Source organism: Amaranthus tricolor, chromosome 4 (assembly GCF_026212465.1).
Source record: "Amaranthus tricolor cultivar Red isolate AtriRed21 chromosome 4, ASM2621246v1, whole genome shotgun sequence".
Lineage (NCBI taxonomy): Eukaryota > Viridiplantae > Streptophyta > Magnoliopsida > Caryophyllales > Amaranthaceae > Amaranthus > Amaranthus tricolor.
Genome location: NC_080050.1, coordinates 31,053,293 through 31,069,284, shown reverse-complemented (window position 1 = coordinate 31,069,284; position 15,992 = coordinate 31,053,293). Strand labels below are relative to the sequence as shown.

General features: G+C 32.0%; 2 protein-coding genes across 5 annotated transcripts; one reads left to right on the top strand and one right to left on the bottom strand.

Annotated features, from left to right (window-relative positions):
• Window positions 1–1,363: 1,363 nt before the first annotated feature.
• Window positions 1,364–5,134, top strand: LOC130810554 (LIM domain-containing protein WLIM1-like). Its single transcript, XM_057676659.1, has 5 exons — window positions 1,364–1,818; window positions 2,640–2,736; window positions 3,103–3,146; window positions 3,241–3,327; window positions 4,675–5,134. The coding sequence occupies exons 1-5, from the start codon at window positions 1,681–1,683 to the stop codon at window positions 4,873–4,875; spliced, it is 567 nt and encodes a 188-aa protein (XP_057532642.1). The 5' UTR covers window positions 1,364–1,680; the 3' UTR covers window positions 4,876–5,134.
• A 2,175-nt stretch (window positions 5,135–7,309) lies between these two features.
• On the bottom strand, window positions 7,310–12,511 carry LOC130810553 (F-box protein At3g12350). 4 transcript variants are annotated; one of them, XR_009041067.1, is made up of 3 exons: window positions 11,359–12,511; window positions 10,787–11,017; window positions 7,866–8,066 (listed from the first exon to the last, which is right to left on the bottom strand). XR_009041067.1 is itself a non-coding variant. In XM_057676658.1 (2 exons), exons 1-2 carry the CDS (start codon window positions 12,220–12,222, stop codon window positions 8,022–8,024), a joined length of 909 nt encoding a protein of 302 aa, XP_057532641.1. In that variant the 5' UTR covers window positions 12,223–12,511; the 3' UTR covers window positions 7,310–8,021. The 4 variants fall into 4 exon arrangements, 2 of the variants coding, with proteins under 2 accessions (XP_057532641.1, XP_057532640.1); XR_009041068.1 differs by having other exon boundaries at window positions 7,872–8,001; window positions 11,359–12,429; XM_057676658.1 differs by lacking the exon at window positions 10,787–11,017 and having other exon boundaries at window positions 7,310–8,066.
• Between the last annotated feature and the right edge of the window lie 3,481 nt (window positions 12,512–15,992).

Sequence of the window (15,992 nt, the reverse complement as noted above, 5' to 3'; positions counted from 1 at the left end):
TAGTCAAGTGGGATCTTCTTTGATTTGTCTCAACGCAAAGATTATCAATATTAATTTTTTATAATTTTTAGTTATGCATCATTAAAAATATTAAGACTTTAATATATATCTTGACAAACGTGCTTAAATGAAATGAGATAAAATCATTGAAATAGAGGAGTAGTAAAAAGTATAAATATCATTAAGGAAAAAGAAAGAATTCTATGAATAAATTTAAATAAATTTATTGAAAATAGATAAATAAATTATTAATTTTTATGACAGAGGGAGTAATTGCTTTATCACTAATAATCATTACTGGTATTTGTTAAGGTGTCACTCAGGACTAGTTTGCACGTTAGATTGTAAAAGTTGGAAATGTTTAACTTGAATTATAGTAGGAATATAATGCTAACTGCTTAGTGATGATAATTCTTTCTTACAGAGATTTTGGTAAAAAAATTAATCGTTGATTGTAGTTTTTATTTGATAAAAATATATTAAAAATTAATAAAAAAAATGATTTTTAGTAGCCATCTTATTTTACCAAATGAGTTTATAATTTTTGTGTTTTGGTTTAAAAATCAGTTTTTCAGTAGCTTATAAAGCCAAAACTAAATTTTTTTGGGCTATTCAACCAACCATAAAAAGCCAAAAATCAAACGTCAACCAAAAAGTCAATATAAAAATCATTCACGAAACATGCTAGCATATTATAAAAAAACGGCCACATTATAAAAGTATATACAATACTACTAAACTTTTTATAAAATTACCATAAATTACAATTTTAAATCAAAAATTAATTTAAAAAACACCCATTCTCTTTGTTAGGTGATTCCATCATATTTTTTTTATTTTAATTCGTTTCAATAAACTCATGTCATTTATATTTTTATAAATGACCTCACAATTTTTACGCTTCGAAATATCACTTTAATTCTAAATAACCTTACTACTCTAACCACCAAATCAAATTCCTTAATCACCATATTATTTCCAAATCGTCCAAATTTATTTGGACAAAACCCACCCTTTTTAATTAAAGAAACATTTTTATGAGAGATCATCTTTCGATAAGCCAATCACAAACAAAGAACTCATATCCTAATCATATGCATTAGATGTTATCAATCCATCCATAAAACGCATTTCATCGTAAGGCAACATTTTATCGTAATCATCTCAAATAACAATTTACGTTAATCAAATCTTAATTTAGAGAAGGAAAAAAAAAAGAAATCACTATTGAAAAAATAACTCATATATGACCCTACTTCAAACAATTAGAAAGATCGACTAACATATAAGCTTAACGGGTCACCTTTTCTATTACCAATTAATTTTATAAGGGGCAGGATGTCAAAATGATAAGGGTGGTTAGCTTAGGAATGCTTAAAAAAAAAGGACACAGACAAAAAGAAATTGATTACCGGCATCCAATAATCCAACTCACATATCCCGCTTTTATTTTCCGCAATCCCCTGCATACCCACCATTCCATTCCATCCATACTCTCCCTTTCCCCCTTTCTCTATCTCTATCTTTATCTTTCTACCCAACATAAATAACAACAAAATACAACATAATTTATCATTCTGCAGGTTCTTGCATTTTTCCTTTTAGGATTGTAATTGTAATTGTAATTTTTTGTAATAGCCTTCATTTGTTATTGAATAATTTCATTCAATAACAAAAAAAATGGCTACAATTACAAGCACAAATCCAAAATGCAAGGCCTGTGATAAGACTGTTTATCTTGTTGATAAGCTTACTGCTGATAATAAGGTCTACCATAAAGCTTGTTTTCGTTGTCACCATTGCAATGGCACTCTTAAGGTATTCCTTCTATTTTCTAACTCTTTATTATTTGAGTTTTTGAGCGGTTTAAAAGGATCGGATGTATATAATTTAAATTTCTCTGAACAAATCTAAAAATGGGTTAATTTAAAGTGTATGAATCATAACTTAAATGGTATGAATCATACCGTATGATGTATTGTCATTGATGTACTTAACTTAAAATGGTAGGGTCTAATCTAAAAAATTTTTAATTTGAAGGATATGATGTACATGACTTAAATGGTATGGTCTAAATGTCTAATTTAAAATATTTTATTTAGGACTATATTCTTAAATTTGAAATTTTAGTTGGTTAGTCTTTTTAACATACAAGTGTTTAGTAATTGACTGTTGGTTAGTTAAATTGAATTTTTGACTTATAGTATTCACTTTTTTGGAATTAGTTGGATATAATTTGTATTTTTTTATTTTAAATCCGAAAAAATCAATGAAAAGCTACTTAAAGTAGCTTTTCTACTTATTTCAAAAACTTTTGCGTGTTTTAAAACGGAAAAGTCAAAAGTCAACGAAAAATCCAAAAGTTAAGTTAAGATGATTCGCCAAACAGACCCATTAGGCCATGATATCAAAAGTATCAAAATGTAATGCGATAAAAATAGTATGGATTCGAATCTAACCCAACCCTTAGATCTACACTTGTACAAGATTCGATTGAGCTACGATCATATAAGCTTTTGATTGTGTTCATTTTTCCAAAACGACATTACTCTTGGATTAATCATTTAGATCTAACTTAAGTGATATTTGGCTTTAGCCTTCATTGAGGTCTAACTAATAAATGAAATATGGATTTGCAGCTTAGTAACTACAATTCCTTTGAGGGTGTATTGTACTGCAGACCACATTTTGATCAGCTTTTCAAAAGAACTGGAAGTTTAGACAAAAGTTTTGAAGGTAATCCCATTTTCTATTTGTAATTCAATTAATAAATCACAAATTCGTGTGTGAGACTTTCTGATCGTGAGACATTCTTCATACATGGATTGAATAGTCTAACTAATACAATTATTAGCCTATGAGCTCTTTGTTTTATGATCATCTCACAAAAAGACAGTCTTCTAAAACAGTGATCGTTAATAAATAGCCTTTTTAATTAATTACTTCATTTTTTAGTTTATTTAATAAATGTATCAAATTTAAACTTCTGTCGTCTCATCAACTGATAGTCTGTCAGGAGTAATTGTTAATAAATGCTAGCTTTTTAAATTATTTATTTCACTTTTTAGTTTGTTTAATAAATGTACCAAATTTGAACTTCAGGCACACCTAAGACAAAACCAGAAAGACCTGTCGTTGATGGTGAGGTAATAATAATATAAACCCATGATTATTGCTCAATTTAGTAATTTTGAGAACGAGCTTTTACTATAAATAGAAATTCTGATTAACTTATTACAGAAACCTCCAAGCAAAGTCTCATCCATGTTTGGTGGAACTAGAGATAAATGTGTGGGATGCTCCAAAACTGCTTATCCAACTGAAAGGGTAATTCTCCTATATTGCTTTCGTTCATATTTCCTCTTCATTGCAGCCTGTTGCTGTATTTGTTAATCTGTTTGACAAACAATTGTTGTTTCGAGCTGTTGGCCGGTTTGAACTATTAGAAAAATAAGTAAAGGTAAAGAACCATCTCAGTATTCCGCACAGGACAGGGTCCGGGTAGAGGGTTTTCTTTTCCTGAAAGAGGCGAACATACTACCCAGTACCCTCAAGGAGGGACTAAAGAGGGAAGCCTACATTCAAGAAACCCCATGTGATACCTGCGCCCGATAGTGGTCGAACCCCAAACCTTCTACTCCAAATGCAAATGCTCTATTCATTGAGCCACATTGAGCCACAACTGCTAGAAAAGTAGTTAATTTGCTAACTCATAAGATAGTTGTTTAGACCAATTATGAAAATATTTGGTAAATTTCAACTATTTATTGTTAGTTATTGGTTGTTTATTGTGGTAAAAAAATAAAAATTATAAATCTAATCATAGTAGCTTTAGTTTTACATAAAAAACTAGTTTGTAGGTGAGTTAAAACTAAAATCATTCACAACCACTTTCTTTTGTTGGTTTGACCAATTAAAAAGTCAAAAATTTATATGCGATTGTGATTAGCTAATTGCAATAAACATGATCACAACTACAAAAGGATGTTTGTTGTTAAGTTCAACTAAAGAGCATTAAAATGAAAAACAACGATGCCATTAAAACCAATATATGGCTCTCACTCAAGCGGAATTTGATTAGTTAAATGTATAAAATAATTGATATCACCCTTTTATAATAAAGAGATTGTTTTCGATTCTGCACAATTTTTGAAACATTATACTCCATGTTTGGCTCCATTGAGAATTGAAATGTAAATGAAAGAAAATTGAAACATACGCTTAATCTATGTTACTCGTACTCTTCGTTTTGCTTCAAGTATTCGTGTCCAATCCTTGATGCTTGGACATGGTATGACACTTAGACACTTCATTTTAGGCGTAAAGTTAAATATTTAGACGTATCAGACACTTAAACATGTACCAATATTTACAGGGCCGTTTCTGAGGATAGTTTTGAGGTGCAACCGCCTAGGGCACAGTTTACAAAGGGGCCCAAATTGAGTTAATCCTTATAATTAAATTAGTATTTGCATAAGTAGCATCTAGCACGGATCAAACTTGCAGCAGTAGGATCTCAGTTAAGCGCATAACTAAGGGCCTTTTTTTTATTTTTCGCCTAGAGCCCAAAAATTGTCAGGAACGACACTGAGTATCGGACATCGGTACCCGAGTCCAAGTAACATAGCACTTAATTAACTTAATTAACATAATGCTATTTATGTATTTGTGTAGGTTTCAGTGAATGGGAGTGCCTATCATAAGAGCTGCTTCAAGTGCTGTCAAGGAGGATGCACGATAAGCCCTTCTAACTACATTGGACATGAAGGGCGGTTGTATTGCAAGCATCACCATGCTCAGCTCATCAAGGAGAAAGGAAACCTCAGCCAGCTTGAGGGTGACCTGGAGAACTCAACCAAAGTCGCGGCCTCATAACCAACAAGGCCAGTTCTTCGGTCTTCCCAACTCTCTTTTCCTCGGCCTCTACTTGGCTGTTGAGGCAACCGTTTCTTGAGTTTAGCTTGGTTTTATCACATCAATAAAAGATATCAGGACCTTCTAAGTAGCAATTCGTATCAAGGAATATTTTAGGGTTTCGGTTTTGGATTTGTGGTGTTTTGGATATTGTGGCATGGTTTTGAATGGTTAAGTGATGACAATGATGCAATTTGAATCAAGCTTTGAGATTAATTCTTGAGTTGTGCAATTTTATTGTCTTACTCTTATCTCATAGAATAATCTAAAAGCATATAAACATTCAAAGAACAAATACACAAAACATATAACAAAACTAATTAATTACTTCCTTTATTCCCTTGCGTTTGCTACTCTTGTTTTAAAGTGTAGTGAAACAAATTTAAATTAACATCGGAAGTATTTTTAAAAGCATATTAGGGGTATGTTTACCATATATTGTTGGAAAACTGTAAAATTTAATCTTAAAAGATCAAAATGGGCTACATGAACTAATAAATCAGTTTTAATAGTTGTCCATACAAATTTTCTTTATTCATTTATTTTAATTTTATATCATCCGAGCGTTTAAGTCTAAACGGGAAAATGATATCAAATTACCTAATATAATTTGAAAATAAACAACAATTATTGCAAAATGATAAAAGACCTTAATATTCCAATGTCATCAAGTAAATTTATCTAGGTGAAGTTTAAGAATTGTATGCACCTTAATTTTTTTGTTATAATAAAAAAATTTATTTCTAATTGACCATTAACAATGAAAATCAATCTATTAACTGTATAAAAAAAATACAAATAATCTAATAATTATTTTGTATTTGGATGTGCATGTGCTATTATTCTAGCATTTTACATTTTTTTTTAGGACCACCCTGTTTAAATATAGGAAAACAATAAAGGTGGAAAAAGTTGTAATAATGGTTGTTTTGAAAATTTAAATTTAAAAACATAAAAAAAGGGGCCACAAATAAAGATTAAAGCATTTCACATGGTGATTGATATTGACACTACAACTCATTTCAATCTATTAATGGAATAACTTAATTTGAAAATCAAGCTTCAACTACCTTCTTGCATCAAATTAAATAAATTCCTCTCCATTTTTAAAAAGTCTGAAATAATTTTAAAAAATTTTAATAAAAATCTTCTGCATATAAGTACATATGTCTTACTGAAATTGCAATATTTTTTTTTTCAAACGGTTTCACATAAAAATATGTAATGTATAAGTTTCATTAAGAGGGAGGACTACACTCCTTTGTATTATTTAATTTGCATATTAAAAATTTTTTTTTGGTGTAATATTAGGTTGTTTAGGAAAAAACAAGACAAAAAAATATAATATATGTTGATAAAATATAAGAGATTAAATTTTTAAATAAAACAGAAAAAAATTAATGTGTAGATGAAAATAAATGAGAAAGGATAAATTCATACTCATTTTTCAAAAATATGGTAAATTCAATACAACGTACTACAATAAACAATGTCAGAAACTGGAAGATGTTAATGTCAAAAATCAACTAAATCAAAAGCTTAAGTAGATGGTTGAGACTCCAGAATACGTTGTATACTCTAGTACGCTTCCTCACTTGAAAGCCCTCTGGATTAGAAGGGTGAAACTGTGAATGCAACACATACGCTCTTCATATTACACTAAATATTCCACTTTAAATGAAAAGTCGTTGAGATTTGAACTTGTGACCTCTTATCATGTTAGCTTCTGATATCAAGTCAATAAACTAGTTCAGCTAAAAACTTAAGTTGATAATTAAAACTCTAAAATATACCATAAAAGTGGTCGTTAAAGAGGTTAAATGACAAAATTAATTATAAATCTCAAAATCAACATAAAATATGAGCCGACATGAAAGATGGCTACTGACAGATAGTATAACAGTTGAGCTAACACATCACAGTTTGCTAGTACAACTGTCTACAGATTGTATAGACTATATATGTCATTCTTCCCTAAGAGAATATAACACGTATTAATGACACTTATGAAGTATATTAAGGTAATGGTAGCACACTATCCAAAATAGAATGAAAAAAAATTTATGGATTTAAATCTCATTCGCACGTCTTTTTAAAATGAATATTTAGCGTCGTAAATGAAAAAAAATATATGTTGCATCTGCACTCTTCATTCAACGGCTCTCATGTAAAGGGACATAACAGAAAATATTATATATTTTGAAGTTTCAAACATAAACTTTAACTAACTTTTAGATGAGTTATTTTTTATTATTTGGATCTGAAACAAAAGACCCGACCTAGCTTGGATTGAAACAATATGATCATACGTCGCCCAAAGACGTGCCAAGGACACCACCTTGAAAGTTGTAGCTGCACTGCGCAGTTAAACTTGAAAATTCCAAGTGCAAAGAAATACAATAAAATATGTTATCGTATCACATTAACAGTAAACGACATTATTACATGATGGGTTTGTTTAGAATCGTTTATCTCACAACTGATAATGAAGAAAAGAATGGTAAGGTAAAAGGGAACTAAGAAACAGCTCCTGATCATCCATACAGGAATATTTTACAGCTTAAGAACTTGATAGGAGTAAAATATGTTAAAACAGCCAGAATCACAAGCTGTGAATCCTAAATATACCTAAATTTGTTTGAAATCTGTACATAAATGAACCCAGAGAATAGATCATCAGCCACTACAAAGTTCAGTGGTATCGAGAATAAGACCATCTTGAGCGATAAGCTTCATGTCGACAATAAAATTGTTCGAGAAAAATCCAAACCCGAATGTCCCATCAACATATTGCCATATCCTTCCGCCTGCATTCCAACTTGAGTTGACGTGCATGATACGTGAAGGTGCGTTTTCACTCGAATCATATTCTGTTTCGGCAATAGGCCGTATATGCACACGTGTATTGTACACGTAGTCTTCTTCGGGAGATAGAGGAGATTCAATAAATGTTGCGTTCTGAGTCCAAAACAGAGGTGTAAAACCGGAGGATGAGTTAACAAAGTCCCTAACTCTTACACAAACAACACCTCCAAGGTCATCGTACACCACCTGATAGAAATCAAGACTCGTGTCGTCGCAAATAGCCTGCAGCAAGAAAGATAATCTCAGCTAAGCAGAGCAGCTCTATGAGGCACCAAAAAACATGCTAGCTGAGATGATCAATGAAAAAAGACAAAGCAAAACTCGTAAGCATCTTAGATTTTAACTTCCTTCACAGAAACTAAAAACGAAAATTATGATTCAACTTTTTTTGATACTTCGAGGAAAGCTTCTGCACATAAGCGCGGAAGCAGAAAATTACGTCAAATCTCATGTAAAAAATCATTATCACAATGCGAAACACAGACATACAAGTAAATTTGTCTGTTCTATTAGTTGATCCTATTTCCTTTTTGCACCTTAAAAAATCAAGCCTAAGGAAAAAAGTTCATATAGAAGTATGAACCAATAAGTTCACTCAAGTAGAAACAGAGACTTCAAAGTTTATTTTACAAATCATCATTGGTTGAGGAGTTATTGCTTGTTAGAGCCCATCATAGAAAGTTTTCCCCAAAAATTCATGCATCATTATTGTGAGTTAGCTTTTCTCGAGCCGAGGGCCTCTTTGGCCGCACTCTCCTTTATAGGTATGAGCTGCAGTTGTTCTTCCCTCCCCAGACCCTAATCATAGCTAATCCTATGATCGGGATACACTGAGTATGATGATGATGATGTCTTTTGTGAGTTAGTGTATTTTGATTGAGTAGAACTTTCGCAAATCGTAGTATATTCGAGTAATAAAGTTGGATTGGTCGGACAACTAATCGTGTTAAGGAGCCTATGGATACGCACTAATGAAGCAGAGAATATTTTGTATTATGTAAAAGGGTACGAGTATTTCAAGCATACTCTAGATGTCTAGACTCCCAAAGAGAATTATCTCATTAAAAATCCAATTCCTTCCCACAACCCTTGCTCATATACTACTTAGAGTAACCCAAAGATTCCATTCTAACAAACCACTAGTAATAACTAATAACAAACTTTACCGTAGTAACAAAATAACAGAAAGCATACTTTTCTAGAAGCTTATTCTATTCTTGGACTATGCTGCCCTTTGTCCTTTGCAATACAGAAATCTACCGCTTACTCGATGCATAACAATACCAACCGCACAAAGATCCATCTTGTCCTCAAGGTGGGTAACGATTTGGTTCAAGATAGATGAGCATTGGCACAATTTGGGTAGACACTGTTTCATTCTTCTTAATGTCGTTACAAGTAAGTTCTGACTCAAACTGGGAGCAATCAAGAGTATATGTAAGGAAATAGGAGTGTAAAATGAAAGAAAAAAGATGGTAATGTGAATTTTGTTTGGGTTGGATTGATCAATTTCAATGCTTGACACAAAGAATTTATCAACGTTTTCCCTTATGAGATAGGAGAAACAATGCAAATCCACAAAAATTAAGAGTCCCGAGAATAAAGTGGAAAATGTTAGCTGTTAAGTAACAGGAAAAGGAGATGTGCTCGATTTAAAGCCTTAAAAATTAGACGACTAGCGTGATGCACTCATATACTGAAGTGGCTTCCTGATGTAAAGGTTCAGAAAGAAAAAAATCTACCAAAGGATGTTTCTCCTAAAATGCTGCACTTGCACATCAAAATAGGTTTCTCTCTTGTTTTCGACCTCTTCCATTTTTTTGTTCTCTATCTTTCTACTTTCATTATGTCACGAAAATGTGATCTTAAGATTTCAAGCCATTAACCAAAAGACTGGATTTCATGAAAATACCAAGTTTATTAAGTGATCCCTCTCAAACTAAACAAGCCATAGTAATATTTTATAATGAACACTTGTTCATAAATACCGACAACTTTTATGACATTACACATTAATAACCATCGTTGAACTATAAAAGACATAATATGAAACTACATATTGTTCTAAATTAGCGTCACTGGTCACCACAATTACCATCACTGAAGTCCCTTAGTTAACAACTTAATAAGCTTATCAGCCTTTATGGAAGATTGGCAGCTACTTACTAGGGTAAAGTCACACGAGATAATGAATTGAGGTGTGCCTTTTAAGATAAAAACTCACTAAATTTCAAAATATACTACTTGCCTTTTAGAAGTGTACAGAACAAAATTTATATAGGAAAATTTGTGAATAATACTCTCAACTATTGCTCATTGACTCAAAATACCCGCAACTATTATTTAACCCAGTAAACCCCCAACTATTATTGACTCAAAATACCCCAAAACAGCCAGTTGAAATTGCGCATAGTGTTCAAGGTTTAGTATCCCAATACTTGGGGTTATATAGAGAATCAGAGATATATAATAGTTACGGGTATTTTGAGTCAATGAACAATAGTTGAAAGTATTAATAACAAATTTTCCAAATTTATATTTAATTATCGACTTATAATTTGCATTACTTTATCTCAAACCTAGACATCAACACATTGCTTGTAGGGTCAACCAGTCAAAAGATAAATTACCACCCAAAAAGATACAGGATCAAGGGAAGTATACTTCAAAGGTGAGCAAGGGGAAAACAGTAAAAACAGAGAATAAAAAGAATGTTTAATCCACAAGTAACACCAGAACGAAAAAACCAGCAAGGTATGAAGAGCTCTAAACATCACAAGCCAATTTCTTAATGATCACACCAAACAATATAAATTAGCACAAAACAAAAAATCAAACTGTGTTGCGTAATCAAATGTTCTAACATCAAGAAAAAGTGAATCAGGTACAACGAAATCAAAAGGCAAACTCTTATTATTAGAAATAGATCAAATAGCTCAAAGTTCAAACACCAAATACTCATAAAATTTGACAATATATGCCTCACTAAACTCTTAATGGAACTTACCTGCAAAAGTATCAATAGAAGTACCAAACAATATACTAAGTCAATAGTGATCGCAATGAAAATCGAACTTATGCATCATAATAATTCATAATGAATCAAATACCACCAAATAATTTTAACATCGCACAAGAGTGCACATTATCATCATCACCCACTTTATCCAGCTCATAGAAGCAATGATCGGGTCCAAAGAAAAAATGTGCACATTATCACCATCATACACGGTATATCCTGCTCGTAGAAAAACTATGATCAAGATCTAAAAAGGGAAGAAAGATAGCAACTTGTACCATATAGGAGAATGCGGTCAAAAATGTGCACATTATCATGCTCGTTAAATTATGTACACTTCAAATTGCAGACGATGTTTGCTATCAAATGCCAATCAAAAATACCTTTACAACAATAAGATTGCGCACATTTAAGTTTAAGCCCCAAAGTAGACTGAAGTGAAAAGCAATGAAATGTTATTATTGTGCAAAATTGAACATAACACCAAGACAAATATTCATATAAATTTTAAAAAACATAAACATGATGGTAAAATCATAGGCAATGAACAAAAAGTATACCTTCCATAGACCCTGCAATGGACGAGTTCGAGTAGGAGAGCAATCAAGCTTAACAAGATATTCGGGCTCCAATGTCCTTCTTACTTGCCTCTCTTTCTCCCTCCTTCTCTGCCGCCTCCACGCTCGCACCCCACCCGCCCCTGGACTCCTCCTATTAGCATAATGCTGATACATATCCGACATAATCTGATCCGGGGGTGACCCAATTTCCATCTCGGAGCTCCCCATAACCACATTATCAAAGTTCTTATACCCATTACCATTTGCATCAGGTGAACTTCCTAATTTCCCATAATTCCAATTACTCTCCTCCAACACCACAAAACCTTTCCCCATGAAATTCACATCCACTTGGATCATATCCATACCCGGATTTGAATTCTTTTGGGGGGCGTTCTTAAGGTAATTCAATGGCTGCCCATCACTAGATAAACTCAACCAAATAAACGGAGACTTAATAACATTATAAGAACCATCCTTACAAGGGGTAACCCTAGACCCTATCACACACGAATCCCCCCATTCGAAAAACACCAACGGAGCATCACCAGAGATTCCTCCTTCTCCGGAGTTTCCCCCACTTCGACGCCAAAATCCGATTAAACTCTCGTACTCCGACAACATTTTATATAGTAAATTAAACCCGATTTTCCCATCGCCCCATTTATTAATCTGGGTTTTGAAACCCCATTTTCGATCGCACATGGAGTACCATAATCTACTACTGTCGTTTCGGCATAAGGAACCGAATCGTTTGGAGGTGCAAGCGAAAGTGGAGATTTCTGCAGGTGCTAAAAATGAAAGGATACATAATTGAATGTCTTCTGGGAAATCAGAAAACGATGGATCACGGTAATTCGCCATTTTTATGGATGAAAAGCAGAAATTGGACTAAATTTAATTTGGGATTATTGGGGTTGTGTGATTAATTAGATTGAAATAACGATTAAAGATTTGGACATAATCAAGAATGCATTTATTTGAAGACGAGATTGAAAAATAAGAATAATTTCCAAGAAGGATTCTGATGCTTTCAGGAAGATCCCCTTTTCGGTTCTTTCTTATACGGATTATTCAGATATGCGGCTGTAGTTTACCAGTATAAAGGGTAAAATTGGAATTACAACATGGGTTTTGATGTGGTACACGAAGGTGTACGTTTTGGAATATGGGAATACATATGTGAAGAATAAACTAAAGAATATGAAATCCAAGTTACGTGTCTGACCAATTATCATAAGACACGTGGATATTGATACTTCTGGCTATCCTTGAAACTGGATTTGACCGGTCAAGAGGACGTTAATTTGATAAATCACGCATGAATTGATTGGGGAGGGATTTTGGTATTTATTTTATTTTTTTATATTTTATTTATTTTCTTTGTCTTTTTGTGATGATATAAATCACCGTGATTGACTAAGAATTTCTATACCGAACAATACTCCTTCATATTCACTACTATAGTACTATTGTCTGATTGAAAACGATCGCCAAATACTTACGATGTTAAGAACAAACAACAATGAGCAAAATTAAGTTTGACAAAGTAACAAACAAGGACACAAAGATTTAAGGAGGTTCACCCAATGATGGCTACGTCCTCCGTGGTGTGTAGTTTATGTTTATATTACATCAAATGAATACAAACAACACTTCAATATGAAGAATTACAATTGAGATAGAGATAACAACAATAGGCTATGTGTTTGGCTTAAGGGTTGTGTTTGATGTGTTTTGCATACTTGAAGTGTGGGTATGAGAGCCCTATTTATAGTGCTAGGTACTTGAAGATGAATGGCTCACATAAATACATAGTTAATTTAGGGTAATGAATACTATGAAATAACTCTAAGAACTTGAAAAGGCATTATCTCAAGAGTCACACACATGAGACTCTTCACCTTAATCTTCATTAACACCAATAATTCCCATGAATACTCTTCACCTTATTACACCCTTTTGGATTCCACAACTCAAGAGTCACACACATGAATTCAACCCTTTAATGTGCACTCAAGTCACACATTAGTATACTATCATTTATAATCACATTAGTATACTACCATTCATAACAGTCTGATTCTTTTTTAATACTACTCATCGATCACTGTTAATATATGTTTTATTTTTAACCTATAAGTAAAAACGTAGTCAAGTGGGATCTTGATTAAATACATTCAATGTAAATTTATCAATATCAACTTTTTATTTTTTAATCAATCATAGTTAGAGATAATTACGATTGAAACAGTGTATTGAATAGAATTTAAAAATCAAATGGGACAATAATAGTGAATAAAAGAGAGTAAAAAGTAAAACTTATAGATCTACTTTTGTAAGAGATAATTTCTCAGTAAGAAGACTTTAAAACAAAAAGTTTATATAGTATTATTAATATTAATTGGTAATATTAGGCTTCTCCATCCATACATAAAGGGCATCTCATACTGAGACCGTCTCATATAAAGAATTTGAAAACTCTAATTAATTAATTTCTTGTATTTGATGAAATTAGTTTTAAATTAGCTGTTGAAATCCATTTGAGGTTGTAAATTAATGTAATTTTTATATTTTGATAGATTTTTGGTGTCCTATTATAATACTCTAGACTTAGCATGAAAAAAAAAATTGATAGACTACTCATACCAACAATGTGCATTTTGTTTTTATGGGAACCCATTTGCTAAGAACTCCACAGTTAAGCGTGCTTGGTGGAGAGCAATCTTAGGATGGGTGACCTGCTGGATAGTTTTCCTGGGTGCGCACGAGTGAGGTCAAAGTGCGCTGGAAAGACTTGTGTTGGTTTGTGGGGCTAGTCTACAGTCTCCAAGGGTAGTCACCAGCGGTCCGAGGAGCCGGGGTGTTACACCTATTATATTACTATAATGAACTAAGGTATTAAAATGACTCATTAAATCATATACATTTTTTATTATGTGAAATTATACAAAACGTTTACTGCTAAGATTGATCAAAAATAAACTTTTTAATTTGTTGGTTATATCATTAAGAAGTGTAAGTTGCGTACACCGACATCTCAATGACATTTGGATAGGTAAATGGAACATTGTTGTATTTATATTACCCTACTTTAAGGAGTTATAATACCTATTTTTGATCTTAAAAGAGTAGCTTAGGCTCTTAAAACACTTATTTTACATCTTTAAGAATTAAAATGTCCACTATCTAACTTAAAACACCATTGGCCATTTTGTACTTTCAAGCACCTACTTATTTTTTTTAATAATTCAAACACTTACTTTTAATCTTATAATAAACACCTACAAGTTAAAAATTGTCTACTCTGTATCCCAAACATCTAACATAATTCGTAATTTATCTATAGCAACAACTTCACATAATATTATTGTTAGAAGAAAGTGTTTGAGCGAAAAGAAAATGAAGAGATTAATGACAACTGTTTTATTTTAGTCTTTTAAAAAATCAAATATTCATCTAAAAAAAAAACTAATATTATTTATTATTTTTATTTAGACTATTTAACTATTGTATGAGGCATATTTCACACTTAGATCGCCTAATGCTGCAACTAGTGTTTTGACACAAAGTTAAATATTTGCTAATAGAGAATGAGCCAAAACAAATCATCTCCATCTAAGCATTGGGCTTGGGCCATAACTTGAGGAAGTATGCGTTCCAACTTACTATGATTGTGTGGCATTGTGAAAACAGAAAAGAATTTTTAATGTAAAAATTATTAATATTATACGTATACATGTGAGAGACGGTCTTTTGAAAAATTATTTTTAATTAGCTCAGCTTATTATTATCTTTTTGTCTGATTAAATTTTAATGGATTATGTCTAAAAGATGTCTCTCAGAAAAACGATTTTTCAGAAGACAAAATGTTAATATTAATTTTTTATAATAGACATACATGACTAAAAAGATGGAAATTTTGTACATACAAACAAATGTGAGACAAAATTACAAATATTTAAGTCATGGAAAATGGATTATAAGAGTAATACATTTCACCTGACGATTGACATCCGCCTCCAAACTTGAAATATACAAAACCCATATGAGGATCAATCATGATATATAAATTAAATAACGCAGACAAACAACAAAGTCTTCTTACTCAATCCTCACTTCATCCCTTATCCTCATTTTTTTGTAGTAAACTACAGAAAAATACCGAAATTCAACAGTTAGATTTCTAGAACACTACACAATACGGTTTAAATGTAATTCGGTAACGAGATGATGTGCTATTGTCCACCAAATCCGACTTAAAATGTGGCTATTGACTCTTATTCAATGATGTATGTAATTTCACTTGATACATTAAAAATATTAAAATAATTTGGCAAGATCGGTACGATGTTAAGAATTTTAACAAACGATAATAATTTGAATGAACGTTTAATAAAATAAAATTTGCAAAATGACACAATTATTTAAGGAGGTTCACCCAATGATGGCTACGTCCTCCATGGTGTGTAGTTTTTTGTTTATATTATTTCAATGGAGTAAAACACTCTTACAAATGAAGTGTTACAATTGAGTAAGAGATAAAACAAAAGACTATGTATTTAGCTTAGGAGTTGTGTTTGATGTGTCTTGGATGAGCATGAGAGCTCTCTATTTATAAAACTAAGTACATA